Source organism: Rhipicephalus microplus, chromosome 3 (genome assembly GCF_043290135.1).
Source record: "Rhipicephalus microplus isolate Deutch F79 chromosome 3, USDA_Rmic, whole genome shotgun sequence".
Classification (NCBI taxonomy): Eukaryota; Metazoa; Arthropoda; class Arachnida; order Ixodida; family Ixodidae; genus Rhipicephalus; species Rhipicephalus microplus.
Genome location: NC_134702.1, coordinates 36,094,657 through 36,115,960, shown reverse-complemented (window position 1 = coordinate 36,115,960; position 21,304 = coordinate 36,094,657). Strand labels below are relative to the sequence as shown.

At 43.3% G+C, this 21,304-nt stretch overlaps 1 protein-coding gene across 12 annotated transcripts in view; it reads left to right on the top strand.

The window, feature by feature from the left end:
• The window catches only part of nSyb (neuronal Synaptobrevin), a 31,460-nt gene extending 10,611 nt beyond the window's left edge, over window positions 1–20,849 (top strand). For 4 of the 12 annotated variants that reach the window (XM_037428020.2, XM_037428025.2, XM_075889228.1 and 1 more), the window contains 3 exons: window positions 3,566–3,645; window positions 5,207–5,258; window positions 17,671–20,849. In XM_037428020.2, the coding sequence (XP_037283917.1) occupies window positions 3,566–3,645; window positions 5,207–5,258; window positions 17,671–17,711 (173 nt within the window). In that variant the 3' untranslated portion in view covers window positions 17,712–20,849. Of the gene's footprint in view, window positions 1–3,565; window positions 3,646–4,596; window positions 4,649–5,206; window positions 5,259–12,761 lie in introns of all 12 variants that reach the window. The other 8 variants (XM_075889235.1, XM_075889232.1, XM_075889233.1 and 5 more) reach the window with 4 other exon arrangements.
• The last annotated feature ends 455 nt before the right edge of the window (window positions 20,850–21,304 follow it).

Genomic DNA, 21,304 nt, shown 5'->3' with positions numbered 1-21,304 from the left:
CTCTCTCTCGGCTTCCTCGTGCGCTCTACTTCAGACTATGATGTCCCCCTTCTCTCTGCCTGCTTCTGTGCTTCTGCACTTGGATGTGCTTTCTGTTCTAAACCTACGTTCTTCTTTGAGTTTGTGATCTTTGGTTCGAGGGTGTATGCTTCTCGTAGTGTCGTTGCTTTCGGTTGTACGGCTTTTTTGTTTTTGTGGTTTTGGTTTTGGTTTGTTCCTGTCTGTCCTTTCGTTGCGTTCTAAAAGTTTCTTAGAACTTTCTTTTTGTTCATCGCTGAAACCTCCTTTGCATACTGCCAGCAAAGCACATGCTGTGAACTTGCAATAAGCCATGCTGATTAAGCTTTCGGGACTAGCAAAGGGCCCCGAGGCTAACTAAGCAATAACAAGGTCGTAAGGTGGGGCATACTTTTCCAATAATTGAGCGAAACTTCTAGAATTCATTCAGCCAATGCATGACTGTTTTTCCTTGGAAATTGTGCTTCAGAGCCTAATGCCGTCGGGCAGGAGTTTGGCTCGCCACATCAAAACCTTTGATCTGGAATTACAGGTTTTAGTTTCGTTAGACGGCAATTGAGCTGATGGTATGATGTTAAAAAAAGCAGCGAGCATGGGTTGAAAATGGATTAATAGCTGGGAATGTGCGGTGGTCACTCTACAACAGGCTCGCAACATGCTTAAAATCTCCATGCTGCCTAGAAAGTGAACTCGGAACACTTCTTCTGCAGAACATAATGCATATCTTCCATTTATTAGAAACATTCAGTGGGGAGTTATCCAGCATTCTTGGCCCCTTCGTTTTTCTCACAGTATCGAGAAATGGTTTTTTGCGTTAACACAAGCTTTGGTTGGTGCAAACGTGCTTCTGGTTGTGGTGGCAGCCAGTTTAGCAAATGCCTTGTCCGTAGCAAGAGGACCTCCTTGAAATATCCGGTAGCATCTTGGTCTTCAACTAACTTTTAAGGTTCCATTTGGTCTGCCTAACTATGTAGTTAACAAGCCCAGTCTATGCTAGCTCTGACATTTACTCATGGTTGGTTAACAGCTACACAAACATGGTGAGACCAGCCACCTTAAACTAGTGTAGCAAGCAACATTGTTCTTAAAAAAAATTTGTAGGATTAACATTTCATTCTTTGCGCCTACTTAGCAGGATGTCCTTAACATGTCCCGAATGCTTGCCTCTATTCCACTCGTGTCTGTAACATGTTGTCCCTTTTATATGTTGCTTGTGTGTATGTGTGTTTCTTTATCTGTACTGCTTTTTTTCTGGCCCACTGTTAATTACAATCGGTTACAGCCTAAAAATAAATGTAAGCTCCGCCCACAGCGGTCACTGTCTTACCAAGGTTTCTCCCAGGCAGAATTATCATAAATGTTTTGTTAATTGCAATCACTTATTTAGGTGGTGTTGGGACCTTTAACGAATTTCAGACGTATCACTTGGCTTTGCAGGCTCGTGTTTATTTCGATGGTTTTCGGCTAGAAAATTTTACTTGGGGAAACTTCATCGAAAATTTCGACTTCACTGCTTTGCCAAATGGAACATTTTATCAAGAAACGGCGAACTTTCCATTTAGGATAGCTGTATTCTTTGCATTATCAGGGAAAATATGCTTATGTTTAGAATGGAAATAGCCAATTATTGATTTGTTGTACAGGTGAATGACACACGCTGCAGTACTGGGGGCAAAGTGCGTATTTATTCTTAGGTTGTAATTGGCCAAAGCTGTGTTACATTGCTTAAGGTGGGTCCACGTGACGCATATCCTAGTCATTTTCATTCAAAAGGATTTGAAAACCAACACTGACACAATATTTCTACTCAAAAAGGGCCGTGCCACTGTCGGCTTCTCTAAATTCTTTGCGGTAAGGGGAAGGTGTAGAGAGGGAAGATATTTTGTTTACTTGCCACAAAGCTTCTCCATGTCACCATTTACATTAGTTACGTGGGTCCTGATGACATTTGGCCAACAGAACGGAAGTCTTTTTGTGGATCCATCTTAAAGCATATGTGATCACCTTGTTGCCATGACTTCGAAAATGTTTACGTGGGTCCTGATGACATTTGGCCAACAGGACGGAAGTCTTTTTGTGGATCCATCTTAAAGCATATGTGATCACCTTGTTGCCTTAAATGGCTCCGAAAATGTTTGTTGTGCTTCATGCGATGCTTCATTCTTACACCGCACCCGATTCAATGCAAATCAAACTAGGTAATGCCACCTATTTCTTTTGAAAGCTCTCGATCTCAATCCGACGACTCAATCGACTGTCTTTGCGCTCACATTGCCCTTTCTTTGTATCAGAAAAAAAATTCATAGATCTGAACAGCTTTGAAGTATTGTAAATAATTGTTAAAGCAATAAAAATTAAAGCTGGGCAGCTTTGTTTTCTTGAAGTTAAAGTGGACAAAAAGACGACTTGCTGCTGGCAGAGGCTCAACTTACAACCTTGTGAAGGGACATTTACTTAAGGTTGTACAGGACTTCTTGGCAGTAACCTCAGACTACCCAGAGCAAACATTGCGAGTTCAACTTCTAGATGTGGTAGCTCCATTCTGTTAACGACAGAGTGCTATACTACTTTTGTACCATTTTTTTTTAGTGCTCAATAAAGGGGCCCTGCAATACTTTTCAAGCGGCCATTTAATGGATTCATTAAAAAAAAGTATTATTGCCTCACGAGTTCACCACCACAAAATTTTTTGGAATTCGTCCAGAACGAGCAGAGTTACCAAGACTTGTATCGTGCTACCATTGCATTCTCTTTTTCCTCTTCCCGACGAAAGCGCTGAAAGTTATGCAGGGAAGGATGGCACGGAGAAAGAAAAGTGTCACTCGTGACCTTGAGCACTTTTTTTCTTTCTTTATTTGAATACGCGAGTTTTTGGTGTGATTGGGCACGCATGTGACAAGTCATGACCTCTCACAGTGATCCCTGTAACCAACAAGTGCCCCATGCTCAAATCAGCCAGTTGCTGATGCAATGTCTCCTATGATTTTGGGTATCCTATGTAATTTCACGAAAGAAGAGAAAGCTATTTTAGATGAATTTGAGAATTTATCGCAAATTACAGACTGCGAGCTCCGCTATAGTATTTGGCTTGTGAAAAGACATTTGGCTTACGTGTTCTCGCGAGCCTCGACTGCAGATCGACAGCGTTTTCTGACCATGCTTAGAAAGTGTTGCTGGGCCTCTTTAATAGCGAGAGAGCACGTAGTCAAGGCTTAGCCACAGGGCTGCCTAAATCTTGGAGCCCTTGCATTCAGACATTCTCTCAACTTTTAAGTAGGGTGTGTAAGTGCTGGTGTTTATTCTTTTTGAATGAACTGGCTTTCTTTTGAACAGTAAGCCAGTCCTGCTACTTGTAAAGCATTGTACAGCCTCTAAAATGTGAGAGAAGCAGCTAGTGTAGTGAAATTCCGGTTCGAAAATGTTTGTCTTCTTGTGCTTGCAGTTTCTATCCATCGCGTGCACTTGAAATAGCAGATCATTTGAATGTTGCTAATTGGCATAATGTTTGTGTGCGTGTGTGCGGTCCACTCGTCACTCCCACAAACAGATGCCTTGCAACAAGGTGCTTCACAGTTTGAGCAGCAAGCTGGAAAGCTGAAGAGGAAGTTCTGGTGGAAAAACTGCAAGGTGAGCTGACCATGCTTTTGTTTCTTCTTGTGTGGATATACGCGAGAACAGTTGCACTGAGTTTGCGTTGAATCTGAGTTGCTAGCTTCCGGATGCTTCATGATGGTAGGGAAAGTTATCTAAATTAATAATTAGCACGTGGTGCCGATCTTGTGGGCCATAGTATTAGTGCTTGAAATCAGCAGAGACACGGTACTTGCTTTCATGTGTCTTACAGCAAAACAGAGGGCACAAGCTTTATTTGAATCAACTTAGAGGTTCCCTAACAATGTTCTGTTTGTACAGTATAACTGCTCTGATAACATTGTTCATGGAACCTTGAGTAAAATATAGCGCAGCAGCCAGAAAGCATTGTGTGAATATGCTGTTGAAATTGTAGAATTGCTGCTAAGTAACACATTTCAGACACCAATAGTTGAGAAGAATTTATTCATCAGTTCGTGTTCGATTCAAAGCAGTGCATTGTGGGAAAATGCGAGATTTTCCATGCATCTGAAAGAACCAGACCCTTTTTTGAGCATCTGGACGCCATTGTGGCAGCCTACATCACCAGACTAATTGACGTACCTCCTTAGCTCATCCATTGTAATGACAGTTCACCACGTATCAGGCAGAAACAATGCAGGAATGTTTCAGGAGGGTGAAGAGCCTTTTATGGGACACATGCCTGTAGATTCTATGCTTGGACGGGTCTCCAAGAAAGTTGTACGCTGCAATATTTAAAGATGAGGAACTTATAAATGGTGTTCTACGATAGTTCAATGTAGACATCTAAGTGAGCTTTTGGCTAATGTGCTTTTTTGACAGTTCATTAAGGTCAAGGTTACTGAACTGCCTTGTCACACTGTTACAACTGTCTGAATGCCGTACCCTTCTCTCCCTTCATTTCTTCTCTCTCTCTCTCCTTCTCATGCAACCTTGCTTTTCTTTGGATAATGCTCACATCTGCAGATGATTGCCATAATGGTGGGGATTGGTGTAGTTGTCGTAGTGATTATAATTGGTGAGTATGGTGTCGTGTGCAGTCTTGCACTGTACCAATTGGCATGGGCCTCTGTCAGCCATTCTCTTTCTTTCACCCTGTGCATGCCCCTGTCCGAGAGTTTTCTCCATGTCCTGCCAGCCAGAAATTGAGCAAGAATCGTTGGAGTCGGCTAGTTCCTACTTAGTGGGAGCTGCTATTCTTCATTAGGACCAAAAAAAATGCACTTATTTTAAAACGGTCGTAACGACGCAAAAGCAACAGTAGCATGAGTTCAGTACCAGAGCTTTGCTCAGTTTTTCTTCAGCCTTTGAATTCTCACCCCAACAAAGCTTCGACGCTTTTAGCCGTTGTCGGTAAGAACTGCATATGTAAATGTGGTTAGGCTGTCATTCTGGCTACACATAAGTGACAGGCTGTAACTGCAGTGAACATACCCTTGTAACTTGAGTCTACGGGTGAGGTTGCCATTTCGTACGACTTGATTTACATGGTCCTGTATGCTTAGTAGACTTCGATACCCTTGCACTGTGTGAAGCTAGGTCTTATGTTTCTTGTTCTTGTTTTCTTTGCTTACAGATGTGGGCCATCTTAATCGGGGTCATTGCAATCATAATCATTATCATTATTGGTAAGCCTGTGTTTCTTTTGTTTTTCTCGTTCAGTTATTGCCAAGAATTTTCTTTGTACGTCTTGTTTTTGTTTAGTTTCTTGTGCTTTGTTTCTAGGGCAGAAATGGTTGGTCACTTGCGTACAGGCAGGCACTGCCATCATTATTTTTCATCTTACTGTTTTGCTATTTTGCCCTGTGTTGTTTTGTGTACGTTTTTTCTCGGGACTTAGAACGGAGGATCATTGACACACAGTATGAAGGCACTCGTAGGTGTTGTTGAATTTTTATTTTAAAAATCAGGTGTGAGCTGCAACTCTTGTTCCAGGCTAAAGGCCGGGCGAAGTAAACTGGCACTGATAGCATAGCCATTGGCAGGCATGTGTGAAAGAGCACTTTCTCCCCCCCTCCCCCCCAAGTCATGCCAGCTCTCAGTCCCTCACCTCCACAATGCAACACATGTCACATGCATATACCCCTCAAGACTAAATTCTATCAGCGTCCACAGCTGAAACTGAAGGTTCTTTCATTGCCCTTCTTCCCCCCCCCCCCCCCCTTTTTTTTAATGTGCAGTTTAGGTATAAATCTATGAAAGGCTCTGAAATGCACGTGTCTTGTTCATCATGGCACAGGTCACATGTTAAAATATTCGACTGTTTCTGTGCCTTGTATTACATTGTATGGCAGAGGCTGCCACGCGTGCAGTGGCTTTTACTAGTCATCCTGTGGGACTCATCGTTGAAACTAGTCTACACCGAAATTTTAGTTGATGTTTAACTTGTGGCTCAGAAATGAATTTCAGGCTCATGTTGCTTTATGACCGAAATGTGGCAATAATACTCTTGTGCCATTGCAGTCTTTACATGCGCAGCATTTTTGGCTGGCAGGTCAAATGCTTCTGGCGGGGAAACTGCCTGTCAGATGGGCAAATGTCTCTGTTTACCTTTTTTGCATGCTTTTGTTTGTCCCGTAATGTGCTGTGCCAAATGCATGCTGTTGCATCTGACTGCCGAATGGCTTGATCTGCATTTTGCTGGTGATAATGCCATATGTTGAGGAAAGGACGAGCCGCGGTCCCCATGTTGAAGCTCCCCGGCGACCTCTTCTTTAGTCCGAATCCACTGCTCTAATCCCCGATGATGATAATGTCGCCCCTCGTCCTCTACACAATTTGCAACACCATATATGCAACAAATGTGGCATTTTGTTGACTGCAACATATTCAGTGCAGACTCTTTCCAGGGGCTGCCCATTTGGTTCGCCATGCTATAAGCTTGTTCACATTTAGATGTGTGGACAATGTAAATTACGCACCTTGCACTAAACAATGCCACCTACTATTTCGTTGGGTGCACAAATCTTCTGTTGTCGAAGGATGTGCCTGTAGTTCATTTTTTGTTCACCGGTAATGTTTCGCTACATTCTTGTGTATCTTCCAAAATCTGATGGTTCTACTCGTCCCTTTAACTCGACGGACATGTAGGCAACATAACAGTGTTGCTTTAAAAGTGGGGATTAAAATTAAAGAGACTATTTCTGTTAATTAAAACAAAGTGTTGCTGATGCCAGAGTTTTGCATTTGTTCCAATGTTGCGAAGCATGATTTCTCTCAGTGTTTATTTGTTGCAAAATAGATAAAACGCATAAGGGTTAGTATATACAGAAGGCCCCATAGCACAAAGCTGAAAGGGGACCGCCTGTCAGAAACATACGGGTTGATAAATAAAATAAAATGGTAGCTAAAAAACTGCAAGTAACTTTGATAGTAATTTTCATGTAGAAAATTACTGCAGAGGTGCATACTAATGGCAGAAGTATTTGTAATCCTTTGTAAGCGCTGGCAAAAATAACTAAGCATACCTTACCTCACTAGTAAGACGTCATGCATATGTACCATTTCGATCAAAACCTAGGGTTAAGACCCCACTGCATAGATGAGATTCTGGTGCTCGTAGTCCTCAGTCATTGGTATATTGGACGAATATATAAAAAAAGTGAGCTATGCTTTAAATACAGAAGTCATTTCATAGTCGTAATCTGCTATGATGGCGCGGCGCTGAGCATGCTGAACACATGAGCATAGTTGCCAAGCATGTGCACACAGGTTTAATTGGCTGTAGCAACCGCATTCAGGTGGAGACCAACAGCGAAATCTCCTTTATACCAAGATTTAGCCTTTAGGTCCACATCGAAGCAGCCTAGGCTATCTGAATTGCAGTTATACATTACTCAAAGTGAAACAAATATGTGACATGCGTGTAGTCCGCATCGTTTTGAGAAGTCATTAAAGAATGTATGTTGTTAGAGTCGGTCCTCGATAAGATGATTTTGCTGTCTTGCTGAAACGTCTAGGATCTCTTGAATCGTGCCCGACTTGAAGACTTGCTTTTGTCCTTTGCAAATGTTTCCTTTAGCTCACCGTAAACTTCTGCAAAATAATTTGAGAAAAAAAAAATGTATAGCTGTGTTAGTTTAACCAACCGTACTGTATTTTCCTGCAAGAATGCATTTCACACCCGTAGTGCGGATATTATGCCTCGTGGAACTCTTTGTAGGAGCAGTGCACTCGCTGCATTCTGGCGAAGGTTCAGTAGCTGAGCATGGTAGACACTGAATGCAGATTTCCCATTTTTTCTGTAATTTTGACTTCACAGTAGTTGGCATCCGCTAGTGCACTTTTGCCCCTCCTGTTCCGCGATGCACGCCATTTTTCTTTCTCCACTCTTTCAGTGCGGTTGAATATCTGTACATTGCTCACCGACTCAGCGTGATCGGCTTGTGTGGCAGCCAGTACCGTAATTACTCGAATCTAACGCGCACCTTTTTTTCGGTTAAGCGAGTTCATAAATCGCATGCGCGTTAGAATCGAGTACGAACAAAAAAATTACGGTCAATCTATTGCCATCGCAAATCCAAAATGGCCGCCCCCTACGTGCGTCGGCTATTTCTGCCTATGTGTTTACCATGTGCGGCACTTCGTACGTGTGCTGAGGAGTTCGTCATCTAGTAGTGCATTAGCATCGACGACGTGGAAGGGCCGACTACAAAGACTCGAGTGCACCACGATGCTGCTTTTAAAAGAAAAGTCATCGCGTGTGCAGAAACGGACGGAAATAGGGCCGCATCGCGGTCCTTCTCGAAATGTGCGTGCGGGACCGGCGGAAACAAAAGCAGAAGATTGTCGACAGCAAAGCTTCACGCAAAGGCTTCAGTGAACCACAGCAGGGTTGGTTTCCGCAAATTGAAGAGCTGCTCCGCAAGTATGTGCTTGAGGAGCGAGCGGCACAGCGGCCCATGACGACAGAACTGCTCCAAATGCGGGCTATGCAATTAGTCTTAGAAAAAAGTCTAATGCGGAGCCTGTTTAAAGCGAGCAGGTGCTAGCTAATTAACTATATGAAGAGGAAAGGCTCTTCCCTCCGAAGGGGAACATGCATATGCGAAAACTTTTGCGGAGAAGTACGATGAAAAGCTTTACAGTTTTCAGAGGTTCGTCCTAAACTTGCGGCGCAACAACGGTTACCTGCTTGGGCAAATCTGGAATGCCGATCAGACGCCTCTTTACTTCGACATGCCTGGCACCACAACTGTCGAGAAGAAGGGGGCGAAGCAAGTTCGCGTGCTGACATCGGTCCACGGTAAAACTACAGTGACGGCAATGCTCTGTTACACGTCAGATGGGCACAAGCTTCGCCCGTACCTCATATTTAAATGGAAGACAATCCCGAAAGGAATCGTTTTTTCGAGTGGTGTGATCGTGCGGGCCAGCAAAAAAAAATGGGTGCGCGTTGCAATCGATGTCTTACGTTTTTTTTTTTTTTTTCGCGGTGGAAATCGGGTGCGCGTTACAATCGAGGGCGCGGTAGAATCGAGTAAATACGGTACTTCTTGCGTGATCTGTGAATGCTGAAAGATGAATTCAGTTGAAAAGTATCGGAAAAGTTCTTCGCTTTCGTTGCTTACCAGAATGCATCGGCTGACATTCCTCAGTATTGCATTCACTCGTTGAGCGCTGTATGCACGCTCATCCACTGCGAGTGAATACTTGGTGCTGATATCCAGGCCGGTGTTGTTTCACTATTCCATCAAACAAAAGCCCACTCGTGCACCTACAAAATTTTGGAGCACTAGAATACTAGTAAAGGATCTGCTACTCAGTAGATAGCTCTGTTCAAGCATAAATTATTGAACTCTTAAATAATTTCCCAGTGTTTGTCAAGTATGTTAGCTGTAGTACTCTTAGTATGATTGTTCATTCTAAGGCCTGCTCTCTTGATAAAGTACACACAGCCTATGGGATTTGCCAGTAAATAATGGTCTTCTTATTTAAACCCCTGTGTTAAATGAGTTCGACGAAGCAGGGTGACAAAGAACTATATCTAGCACTAGGGAACAACCTGGGTCTTCCTAAATGTTAAAAGAAGACAAAAAAAAAACATTGTCCACCCAGGGACAAAAAACTTAATGCAAACACATTTCACAAGGAATTACGTGTAGGCTTACTGTGAAGTGTTTGGACTGCGCTGCGGTTAGTATGCATCATGAATTGGCAGATAAAAATTGAGTTTGCAATGCTTTCAAGGAAATGAGTTTCTATATCATTAAGTAGCTAAAATCACTTCACCAAGTTGTTTTGTTTTAGTACTGTTTAAAATCTTGGTTAAAATAATCCTCTTATTTCTATCTTTAAGGGGTGAAATATGGCAGGTCACGTAAATTTTAAATCGGATGAATATTGCTTGTAAAATGCAACGGGAGTGGGGAGACAGCAAATTAGAGGAAACAAAGCCAGTGTCGTCAAAATATTTGGTCTTTTTGTTGAGTTTAGGAAGTGTGCCGACGTAGTATTGCTGATTTGAAAAGGCTGTTAAGTAGCTACCAAGGCGTTTTATAATGTGGTGGCCAAGTATTGCTGCAAGGTGCAGCTATGAGTTATATGGGTCATGGGTTGGATGCAAACAGCATTGCAAAACGGGTATAAGCAATATGCAAAGTAGAACACTGTCATAGGTCTCTTATGGGGTTCGAGTTCCTGACACTGCTGAAATTTGGAGAAAAAAAGTGAGATTGGACATGGCAAGGCAGGCCTTTGAATGCACCGGCAGCTACTTTAGATGTTTTTTTTTTTTCAGGAATTCTAGGCAAAGTTCAGGAAGTCCTAATTGTTAACTGTTTCAAAATACCATATTTTCTCACCTTGATTTCTTAAAATTTGGGTATAGCTCGTATCTCTTCTTTAGGTCAGTATTTTCTGTGCATTTTGTACGGTTATACGTGAGAAAATAACTATTGCTGCTCTCCTACTATTACTGGCTGCCATAGCTCCGCATGCACCCCTCTCATTGACAACTGCCATCCAGCAAGATTTCGGACAGCAATGCCCAGGCTGCCACTTCATTGTTAATTCGCTCCTTGTTACTAGGCATACGTCTTGACAGTTATCCCAAAATTGGTGTTGAAGGGGCCCTGCAACACTTTTCCAAGTAACCATTGAATGGCCTGATTAAAAGAGTTCACTTCACTTCACTTTATTTCCTTAAAGACCCCCAAGGGGGTATTACATAAGGGGTGGGTTAACAAATAATTTTTTTTTATTGACACGGGTTTTCATTGCGAAAAACGTGCAGACAGTTGGTCGAAAAATGTTGATGGACAGGAAATGGCCGCGACGTCGTGGGGAAGATCATTCCAGTCGTTTGCAGTCCGTACAAAAAAGGGCATAGAAAGGGTTCTTCACTAATTGACTGCTGCAATAATTTTTAGAATCCGTCAAGTACAAGTGGGGTGGTGGACGGAAATTTATCACATGCTTCAAGGGACACTAAAGAGAAACAATGACTTTATTCAAATCAACACACTGCACTCTGATAACTCTAATGCTACATGTTTCACTATCATCAGTTCATTGTTAGCAGAGAAAAGCAAGGTGAAGATTCATATTTAAATTTCCCGCCGAAATCTCTGCACATGACATCAGAAACTTCAAAAGGCTTTTTTTTTTTATTTTCACAACGTTCACTCTCTGAAATTTTCTGAAACTTCGTTTGCTAGGTCAATGGCTCCCGCAGATGGTGTACTTAATTTTTATCTACTAGAAGCCACACAGGACCCGGTAGACGCCTTCGAAATCTGTTGTGGTCTTATGTGCAGGAATCTCGAGGTGGCGTCCTCACCTGCATTTTCTTTTCACACGTTTTCTCGCTCACCGAGCGTCGTGTCGTGGTAAGAGTGGCATTTTCGGGATTGTAAAATTGTACTTCATTAATATGCGAAAAAATAGTTGTGCTCTTTAGTGTCCCTTTAGCAACTTTTTTCCTTTTGTATCAGCGAGCCTGCTGTTAGCTATGCTGGGGCTGGTAGGACGAGGCGGCAAGAAGCTATACCATATAATCATCACGCATCATGACCAGCATAGTGTGCGCTTTCCTACTTCTTGAAAGTTACGATTTACGGCATAGTGGGGAACTTGCTTGTGTACTTGTGTTAGTTGCCCCAAGAGAATCTACAACAGGCTCAGGAAAGGTTGCTCTTACAGCTTTTGTTTTGACTGTGCTGCTTGTTCCGCACAGGTGGCAATTTGTTTTCTTCGAACTAGCAGCTTACTACTGTCAGTGCGGTCATGAGCGAGCATGTGGGCACGTAGCGGCATTCCATGGCGGCCTTCGTAACTCTGTGGCTCGCGATGCTCAAATCAGCGAATGGCCGTTGGGTTTGGTTTTACGGAACGATCATTTGCTGAGGGAATGCGCGAACCGTTTCTGGCTGACAGAATAGTAAATTGTAGGACATGTGCTGCGCCATAATGTTAGGCCCACATGTTCTCGGGAGCCTCGACAACCAATTGGCAGTGTTTTCGGACCGTGCTGAAAGTTTTGCAAGGCCCCTTTAAACAGGTGTGATTTTGCACGGAAGACAAGGTATTATCAATGTTTAGTCCTTATTTAAATCGGCGGTGCTACCATAGTGACCCTGAAGAAGAGGCACCACTGTAAATTGTGGTTTAGTTTGGGCACATCAGGGCATGCCACCCAGGTAAAACTCCATGCGTGAGCAGTGATTGCTGCAGTATTGGTAGTGGTGGGATGGTAATTGTAACCATGGGAGGATAGTCGTGGACTATAATGGCAGGACAGTTGTAGGACTTCAATGGCTGGACGATGATAGGACAGTAGTAGTAGCGACTGCAATAGGATGGTAATGATAAAACAATATGGTAATTGTGGGACAATGACAACATGGTAATTGAAGTGCAATGGCAGTACGGTAATGCTGGGTTAACAGTGGAACGTGTTTTTTTTTAACTAATGCTTGCAGCCATTCTGGCCGTCTCTCTCACTTGTAGTAGTTGCTCTTGTGTGTGAACTTGACCTCTTGCCTTCATTTTCACATTACTGTCCTTGTGCCTTTCTCTTTCCCTCTCCCCTTGGCCATCTCACTCTCACCTTCACTACCATATCCATCTCTCTCTCTCTCTCTCACGCACACGTTCCTACCTTCTGTCGTGTTGTGGCCGTGCGCGCACAGCATGGTTCATGACATAAGAGGTGGTTTTCGGCCCCGGGGGGAAGCACCCGAGAACTCCAAGAATGCCGTTCGCCCTCTTTTTTTGCCGGCTGGTTCTTCTTCCTCTTCGTGGTCTGCTACTGCACCACCTCTTGAGGAACATTCAATTTCCTGCCCTTGTGTTTTTCTTTCTCTCTCGCTTGGATACTTTGGACCACTTTCCTGAGTTTTGAATTTGTTGACACTTCTCGGAAGCTGTTTACCCTGTCTTTTACAATGGTACTATGCACTGTGTTCATCACAAGGACTACTCGGATCTAAAGAAAAAATTCTGTAAACCGTGGTCATGTATCGCGTCGTTACTTTATGTGCCCCCAATTTCTTACGAAAGCCCTCAGTCTTGGCCCGCTGCAACGGCTGCATAGCGGCTAATGACAGCATATTTTTTTTCTCTCGTCTATCGTTCAAGGCTTTGATGTTAAGTAGATTTGTTTGTTATTGCAGTATTTTTTTTTTCACACTCTGTAATTGGCTTTCGGCCTCTCGCCACATCGTGGACTTAACAAAACAAATGCCGGCATTTTATCTTCTGTGACGACCACAGTAGTTTTTCGCATGTCGATATGTGTATTCGTTTTCAGCTATTGAGCTACTTACGGCTGATGGAAATATTATTATTGACCACCTTGTGGCATTTTGTTCCTTACGCAGTATCGAATGCAGTGTGTGTTTGCACTTCTCACAAGTGCATAAGTATGTGCTTTAAATGATGGTGCGGCTGGGGAAGCTTGCAAATTAGTGTTTCTTATACAGTCAATTTCTATTTGACCAGTGAAGAGGAAGAAAAAACATAATTTTTTATTTCTCACAAAATAAACTTAATTTGCTAGTATTTTTATTTTTTATCTTGCAAAAGAGAGGGGGCACTGTATTTTTTTGGAGATGTTCACCTTGAAGTGAAATTAGCCTATACATTTGTCTCGCAAAGAGAAGTATAGGGGGGGGGGGGATGTAGGTTGTGCTTGAGGTAGACCAGAGTGCTTATTTGTGACCATTCATGGTACATAATTTTTTTTTGTTTCCTTATTGCATTACGTTAGAGTGGCCTATAGCATTATGAAAGAGAAGAGGACAGTTGTAGCTCTTTAACACTTTGTTACACAGTGATCACACTTTGATGCGAGCAACTTTTTTTTATTATTTGCGATGGGGGTGGGGCAAGGTTGTCGGCAAATGAATCTCTGACAATGGAATGCAGTGACACAACATTTAACTGCAGATGTTCGGCTGTGTGCAGTCTGTGTTAACATGTATGTTTGTGTATATGTGCGTGTGCTTACAGCTTGGTGTGCAAGTGTTTTGTGTATGTTTGGCCTGGTTGTAATTATGCCTGTGGCTTCATTTTCTTTTTTCCTTTGCTGGTGTTGCTGTTGTCGGGGGATGTGTAATATTAAGTGTCTGGTGTGCTGCTTCTGTCCAGTGTCGGCAGTGTTTGCTCATGCGAATTCCATTAACAACGGGGAGCAGTCTCTGTGTAACGTACGATAAAAAATTGCTTTCTGTAGCTTCTTTTGCAAAATACGGTATAGATGTCGCTACTGGCTGAGTACCAACTCACAAGTGCACATGGTGCGATGCCACGACTTGGTATCCTCTGAAATTATTGGTGGGCTCGAGCTACATTGCTGGATCATTCATGCAAAATGGCATAATGCATTCATGCATAGTGGCAGCGTGGAATGAAGTAAACAGAGGCATACCAGCAGGACAAATACTTGTCCTCTTTGTATGTGTCCTCTGCTTAATCTTTTGCACTGCTGTCGTGCGTGCATATTGGAATGACCAGCTATTTACTTTCTTAGTTCTGCTGTAAAGCTCTAAAGCCTATGAGTTGGTGATTTGCTAAACATTTTGGTGTTGCCGAGTTCTAGCAAGCTGTTAACTGCTTACAAGCTGCTCTTCAGAGTATTGCAAGTGTAAATTGTGAGCTTTCCCACATGGTGGGCCTACAGTCTTGTAAGAAGTTCTCAAAGCCGCTCCTGGAGGGATAGTTTATTGCGGATGTTTGTTTAATACATCTGGAACATTTTAAGAGTGGGTAGCATTGTCTTTCGCTGTCTATGGGGCTTTGGTGAAGTAAAAACTCCCCAGAGGGCTTAGTGGTTTATTTTGATAGTCTGTTCCTGAGCAGCTCTGAAGCTTTTTACTGTCTGAGTGCTGGAATGGGGCTTGAGGAAGATATGTGCTGTTGTCTGACAGCCTGCTTCTGGCTATTATTAACCATTGTGCACATGTTTCCATGCATACTTATATGCCTGTAACCTTGAGTCCTCGTTGGCCTGGCAATTAAGACTCTGCTGATAGTGTTATTGCAGGATAAGACAACACTTCATGAAGACATCTGCGAAGTGTGTCATGCTTGAAGCCTTGACTCTCATCTAAGCACCAGTGTCAAGTTTTCTTGTTTTCTAAAATGCACTGTAGTGCCTCAGCCTCTTTAGGCCTCGTTACCTCACTTCTTTGCCTGTAGCTTCTTATTTTCTGGTTGCATGTGGCAAGTCCTCCCTAGCTCCAGCTTTTTTTATTTTTCTCATAACATTTTGACAGCTGTTTTTCTTTCGTAGTGCTGGTCATTTTGTTAGCCAAGGTGACACTTATGGACAGCTTTCTTGAAGTTTGAGACGGTGCTGCAGAGGCATAGTTCACAAATGACCATTCGCCCCCACTTTGCCCTTCCCTCCAGAATAGTCCAAGAGTCACGTTTTTTTGACTGGGACAGTATTTTATGTGGCATGCTATTTATCTAACGAGTTAAAAACTACACCACTCAGTGTTGATGCGAGTTATATTGCTCTATTAACAGAATATTAACTCTCATTCACTTTCTGAATAAATAAGTCAAAATAGAAAACGAGGTCAAGCATCTTCTACATACTTTGCTTTGATAATAGATGTCCCTCAATCTTCCCGTTCATTGCCATAGAAAGTCAGTTGTAGTTACCAATTGTAGAGCCACTGAGCTGAAAAATCAAAATGGATTGTTGCAACAGCTTAAACTAGTAATGCGAGACCTAATTTGAAAGGATGTTGGCAGGAATGTGGAAGGAACTAAAATTGCTTGCTTAGCTGTACAGATAAATGCGAATGTCTATAATTGTTCTATAGCATTACTGCATGCCTTTCATTCTCTCTTAATGCATTTCAAACCGTTATTGTACCAGCTTTAAAACCAGCTTTCCTGGCATTTATGGCTCTTGTATAGCCAAGAATTGGCTGTGGTATTCCAAACATATCAGAACTCGCTGGATTAGTTGTAGCAAGCGAGAGCCGTAGGTTTGTCTACTTGTGCACCTAATTCTTGGTGGTGTTGGCAAATTGACAGTTGCATGCAATTTTGTGAAAAATTGGGAGGTTTGTGGGCTTGATTGCATGCCTTTTAAGTTGTAGTTGGGTTACTTTGCTTTGGTTTCAACATTTATGGTACAATGGTACTGTTTTCTTTCCTCCTTTTTCCCTTACTTTTATTTTCTTTCCCACTCCCCCTTCCCTATTTCCCCCCCCCCCCCCAAAAAAAAACTTAGTTTGGGCTTCGACGGGCTAAAAAGGGGAAAGCAGGCGCAAGAGAAAAATGAAGCCAACTCGAGGAAGAAGGAAGAGGCACATCGCACAAAAAATGACCGATTGACAAAATGTTTCGCCCCATTATTTTGTGCCGCTCTCCACCTCACGAGACTGCAACTCTTGGCAAGTGGGGCCATCGTCCCGATCCCTTAGCATCGCAGAATCGTCGCATTGCTCGGGGACGAAACTTTTCTCCCCCGGCACGACGAACTGTGGCATCCATCGCTGTGTATTGCATCGTTTGCTATTGTTCTTTTTCTTGTACTTCTGTTGCGATGTCGGATTTTTTTTTCCCCCAGTTGGTATCGATTTTAGATGCTAGCTGTATAGCACTCTTTACTGCTACTTTAGGTTGAAAGCTGGTGAAAGATGCAATGCTCATGTGTATTTAAAAGAGCTCGGCCATCCTTGTGCAAATATTTTCTGGGGTGACGTCTTAGAAAAACCGACTGGAGTACCCCTACTGAAGTTTGGCTCCTGAACAAATTATTGTCGTTGCCTTCTACATCTGTGAATGTGCAGTAGTTGGTACTGTTTGTTCAATATGGAGTGGCCACAAATTCAAAAAACGATGCCTGCTATATTGGGCTGTATAAAGCAGTCAGTCGAGCATTCTTTTTAGTCAATAACCTTTCACAAGCCATTGTTGTTTATAGTAAGACATTTGATGGGCATTCAGAATAAATGTTCTGCGATTGGCACCTGGACTTTGCTAAGGCTCGTAGTTCTACCGTTTTTGCTAGCAGATTTGAAGCGGTAGGCAATGCATTTCACCCTTCGCATTGCCTCAAGAAGCATGAAAGCTTTTTTTGATTGAGAAATTCGTCAACACGGTGGCTGAATGTTTCTGTATGCATACAGATCGGAAGTGGGCCGCCAGTAACAGGAGTCGCCAGACTGCTTAACCAAACACGACGCTGCGGATGACTGGTATCGATTTGAAAGATTCTACGAATGCCCGCTTCTCTTTTTTAGGGCAAAGAACTCAGAGTCCAGGTGCCCCTCGCAGTTTATTGAAGCCACGTTAGCTAAAGCAACATGGCTAATATGTTACTGCAACGTACAGAGCGTGGCCTTTTGTTTTATCGCTGCTGTGGCAAGAACATATCTACAGACACGGGCCTTCACGAGGCCCAGACCGTGTGACCTCTTGAGAACTTATGTGGTCGCTCGCGTTTACTTAGCTTCGCCTCGCAAGGGGGATGTCTGTTGTTAAGCGAAGGGGGCACTTGCTGGGGCTTGCGTCCTAGTTGCTAGTTTCTTGTGTTGTCCCTTCTCTTTTTCTTCGATGTTCTTGTTTCTGTTGCAGTTTATGCATCCACCTCAACCTCGTCGACAAAGACCAAGTGAACATCTTTCCTCTCGCCTTGGGTATCGAGGCTTCAGTGCACTTTTTTTTTTCATGCCCAACTTCGCCTTTTGTGGGAGAAATGTGCAGCTGATGTTTCTTAACTTGTCAGTTTGCTCTCGGCAGTTTAAGGGAATCGTGGAGGGCTCCTTGTGTGACTTACTGGCTTTCAGCATGTTTTTTTTTTTTTTTCACCCGCTTGCACTGCTTGGCTTGTAATTAAAAAGGGATGGCTGCAGTGCTGCTCTTTGTTAATGCTATCTATATAGGTACCATTGTTGTAAATGCGCGATATTCAAATTGAGCTCTCGTACTACTGCTGTTTTTTCGGGGCTTACTGTGAATTTGGTGTGTATTATTGTTCATGCAGGGAACCGAAATTGAGTCTTTCTCTCTTTCTCTGCTTATGAAGAATTGTGTGTACATGTAGGTGTGTGTGTGTGTGAAAGAGCCACTGGATGATTTAGCATGTTTATTCTTCAGCAAGTTGTATTTATTCAGAAGACTGCCAGCGCTGTAACATTGTGACTTCTCTCCTTCCTCTGTGTTGCATGTACATAAATAATGTAGTTACCAGTGTTGCTAGGACAAAAGCAACAGCGTTCACACCATTTCAGTGAAGCATGGGACTTCAACAGTAATGTTGGACTGCTCGATCGCATGGGTCGTATGGGCAAGGGGTTCTGCAATGCAGCGTACCATTGAACCGATTGCAAAAAACTAAGTTGTAAGGTAGTGTTACGTATGCTTGCCTGGGTTCAATGTAGTTGTGCCCTTTGGTGCATGCAACTCATTGCTTGGTGTGAACGCAGCTTAAATGGGAACGGCGTTTTCTCTTCCCACCTGAAAAGAACTGACGAGGCTTAACACGTGCACGTTAAGTTATTCGCAGTTGAGTGCAGCAGTATACAACCTGATGCCCCGTTTTAGTGAAGTCAACGATTCCAAATCTGCTGGATGCATTGTGCCTTTTGATGCTTTGCGAAATACGTTGCTTGGGTAGGTATTGCGGGCAATGCGGATGAGAGCAAAGAATTGGTAACGTTATTGTCTAGCTCTAAATCGAAATCCTAGGTGGTGACTATCCCGTCATGTGTTGGGTGGCTGTACTGGTGCACTCAGTTGCGCGCACGTGTCTTTTAACTGGCATTCCATGCTTTGGCAATTGACACATTGCAAAAAATCTGTAAGTTGGCTTTCCCGCAAGAGTATTTTCCAACCGAAAACTCTCGTTCAAATAATGCTCTTCACACTCAAAGTGTGTTTATTCCTCAACATTCAAGGGTAGGTCCCAGAGTACCTCTACGGCCTTTCAATAGATGTCGCTACTCGTACTGAGATTCGTAGCGCGCAGAGAGAACAAATGAAAGGCAATTGGGTGTTGAATAGGAAAAGTAATTATGCTAATCTGTGAATGAGGCTGCTCAGTTGGAAAATATTTGCTCACGCATGTGCATGTTTTTGCAAGGTGTCGATTCCGTTTTTTTTTTCACTTTTTTCAGTGGGTGTGGAAGAGTGTAAACGGGCGAGTACTATTGTAGGAGCTCATAATTGTTTTAAGGAATGAGCACGAAGCAACGACGCTTGGCGTGAGCACACGATAGTGTAAAAGCTTGTAGAACGGTCGACTTGCCATCGAGTATCGACACCCTTATTAAGATCCCATTGCCCGTGGCAAGACGTTGCCGAAGCAGCTATTTGTTGACATGTGCAGCCGCACATTTGTGAGCCACTTGTTTTTCTTTTCGTACTGTTTTTTTTTTTTTTTTTTTTTTGGGGGGGGGGGGGGGGGGCTACTGGTTCAACTGCTGCTCGCAAAAAGCCTGACCACACGTATCCCTGGCAGCGCGTGGCTTTTTGACGCGGTGCCCTGCCCTCTCCCTACGGAGAGAGAGTGCACGTTGCTACGCAAAGCTGCGTGCCCTCTCTCCATATGGGAGAGGGCTCGGAAAGAATTTCCTCTAGGTGGTGTTGCAAAAAGTCACGTGCTGCAACGGATGGGTGTGGTCAGGCTTTTACGCGCCAAGTTCTGCGTAAACTCGTGCAGCCATCTTGTTGGTATCACCTAGCTCGGCGAAGTGAGCCCAACAGTTCCCAGCCGTACTGTGGCTCTTATAAATAGGCTGTTACGTCGATTTGGCTGTAAATGTCTCTTATGACGTAACGGACATCAAATGCTGCGTGCGAGGTATTTGTGAGCAGTGTTGAGTTATAAAAGTGTCTGAACGAATACCACATGCACGCGACTGTTGGTCGTGGAATAGAATTGCACATTAGCAAGTGTAACATATTTAGATGTGTAACTTTCTCGGCGGCTGTATAACTCGCAGGTCACGTGGTGTAAGTGTGCGTACTCGAGAAACTGAACCGCCGCGCACACAGTTGTGAGGGTAGCCTTTTAATACCTCCCCCCCCCCCCCCACATTTTTTTTCAGTAAACCAGCAAAGTGTTTGTGTCAGCCGTGGTTGATTTGCGCAATCGGTAAGCGCAATTTTCACCCAACTAGGAGCTTAAGAACTACGCGTGTTTAGGGTAAACGTGCGTTCCCTTAAACGATTCCAGTCCACTCCTTCCCCACGCAGCATTGCTCGAATCTATGGATTAGCTTGAATGGCGTGAATGTGTTTTGTGTGTATCTCGCTTCTCTATCTCTCCTCTTGTCATTTTGGAGTCTTCTCTGGCACGATTTAAAAAAAAAAGAAACGCTGACAGCCGCTGTATAGCTGCATATGCTAACTGCAATTACAAACGAAACTATTCATGTAAATGTGTATAAACATAGAGGCATATATGCAGCGCACGTGGGCATGTGTATGTGTGCGTGTGTGTAAACGCGTACGTTCCTGTCTTTTCGAGGTCAATGATTTTCGAGGGTTTACTGAAACAGTACGGTTGGGTGGTGTCGAAAACTCCGTGTGTGTGTTTTTTTTTTCGGTTTTTTTCCCCCACACTTTTGTGAAACACCATGTTGTACCACTCTGTTAAGTCTCGTTCTTTGTGTGAGCTTGTTGCTTTTTTTTTTCTTTCCCTGACGAATGTGAGAGTCGGTGCGTGGTGTTACGATGATGTTAATTATTTAAAAAATATTGCGAGGATAGTCTTGGGAGAGAATAATAAAAGCACTAGCCTTTGAATCATTTCCGTTGTGTCTGCGTGAGTTTTTTTCGGTCAGTCATCTGATCCAAGAAGGTTTTCTCACGTATATAGCATGACGCAGGGTAGATCCACCGAAAACGAGGAGACTGATGAGGCGGCACTCGCAAGCTGTGATTTACAATATTTTATTTGGAAACAAGCAACCACGTAGAGGGCAAGGAGACTGTGACAAGTCATGTGCGCCGTCTTCTCCAAGTTTGTAGGGTTTGGGAAGGGTGAAATTTGGAAGGCTTACGTCACGAGTCCTTGAGGGACCGGTCGTTTGAATTGCGCTCACATGCGTACCACCGAAGCGCGATTTGATATCGAGCTAAGCATTTTCTTGGCTCCACACAAGCACTATGCTGCTTCTGTAATGGTATTTTAAAAAGCAACACAGTTTTGTTCTGCCTTTGGTGTCCATTCAATTCTAAAATAAGACGTTGCCGATAAAAGTAA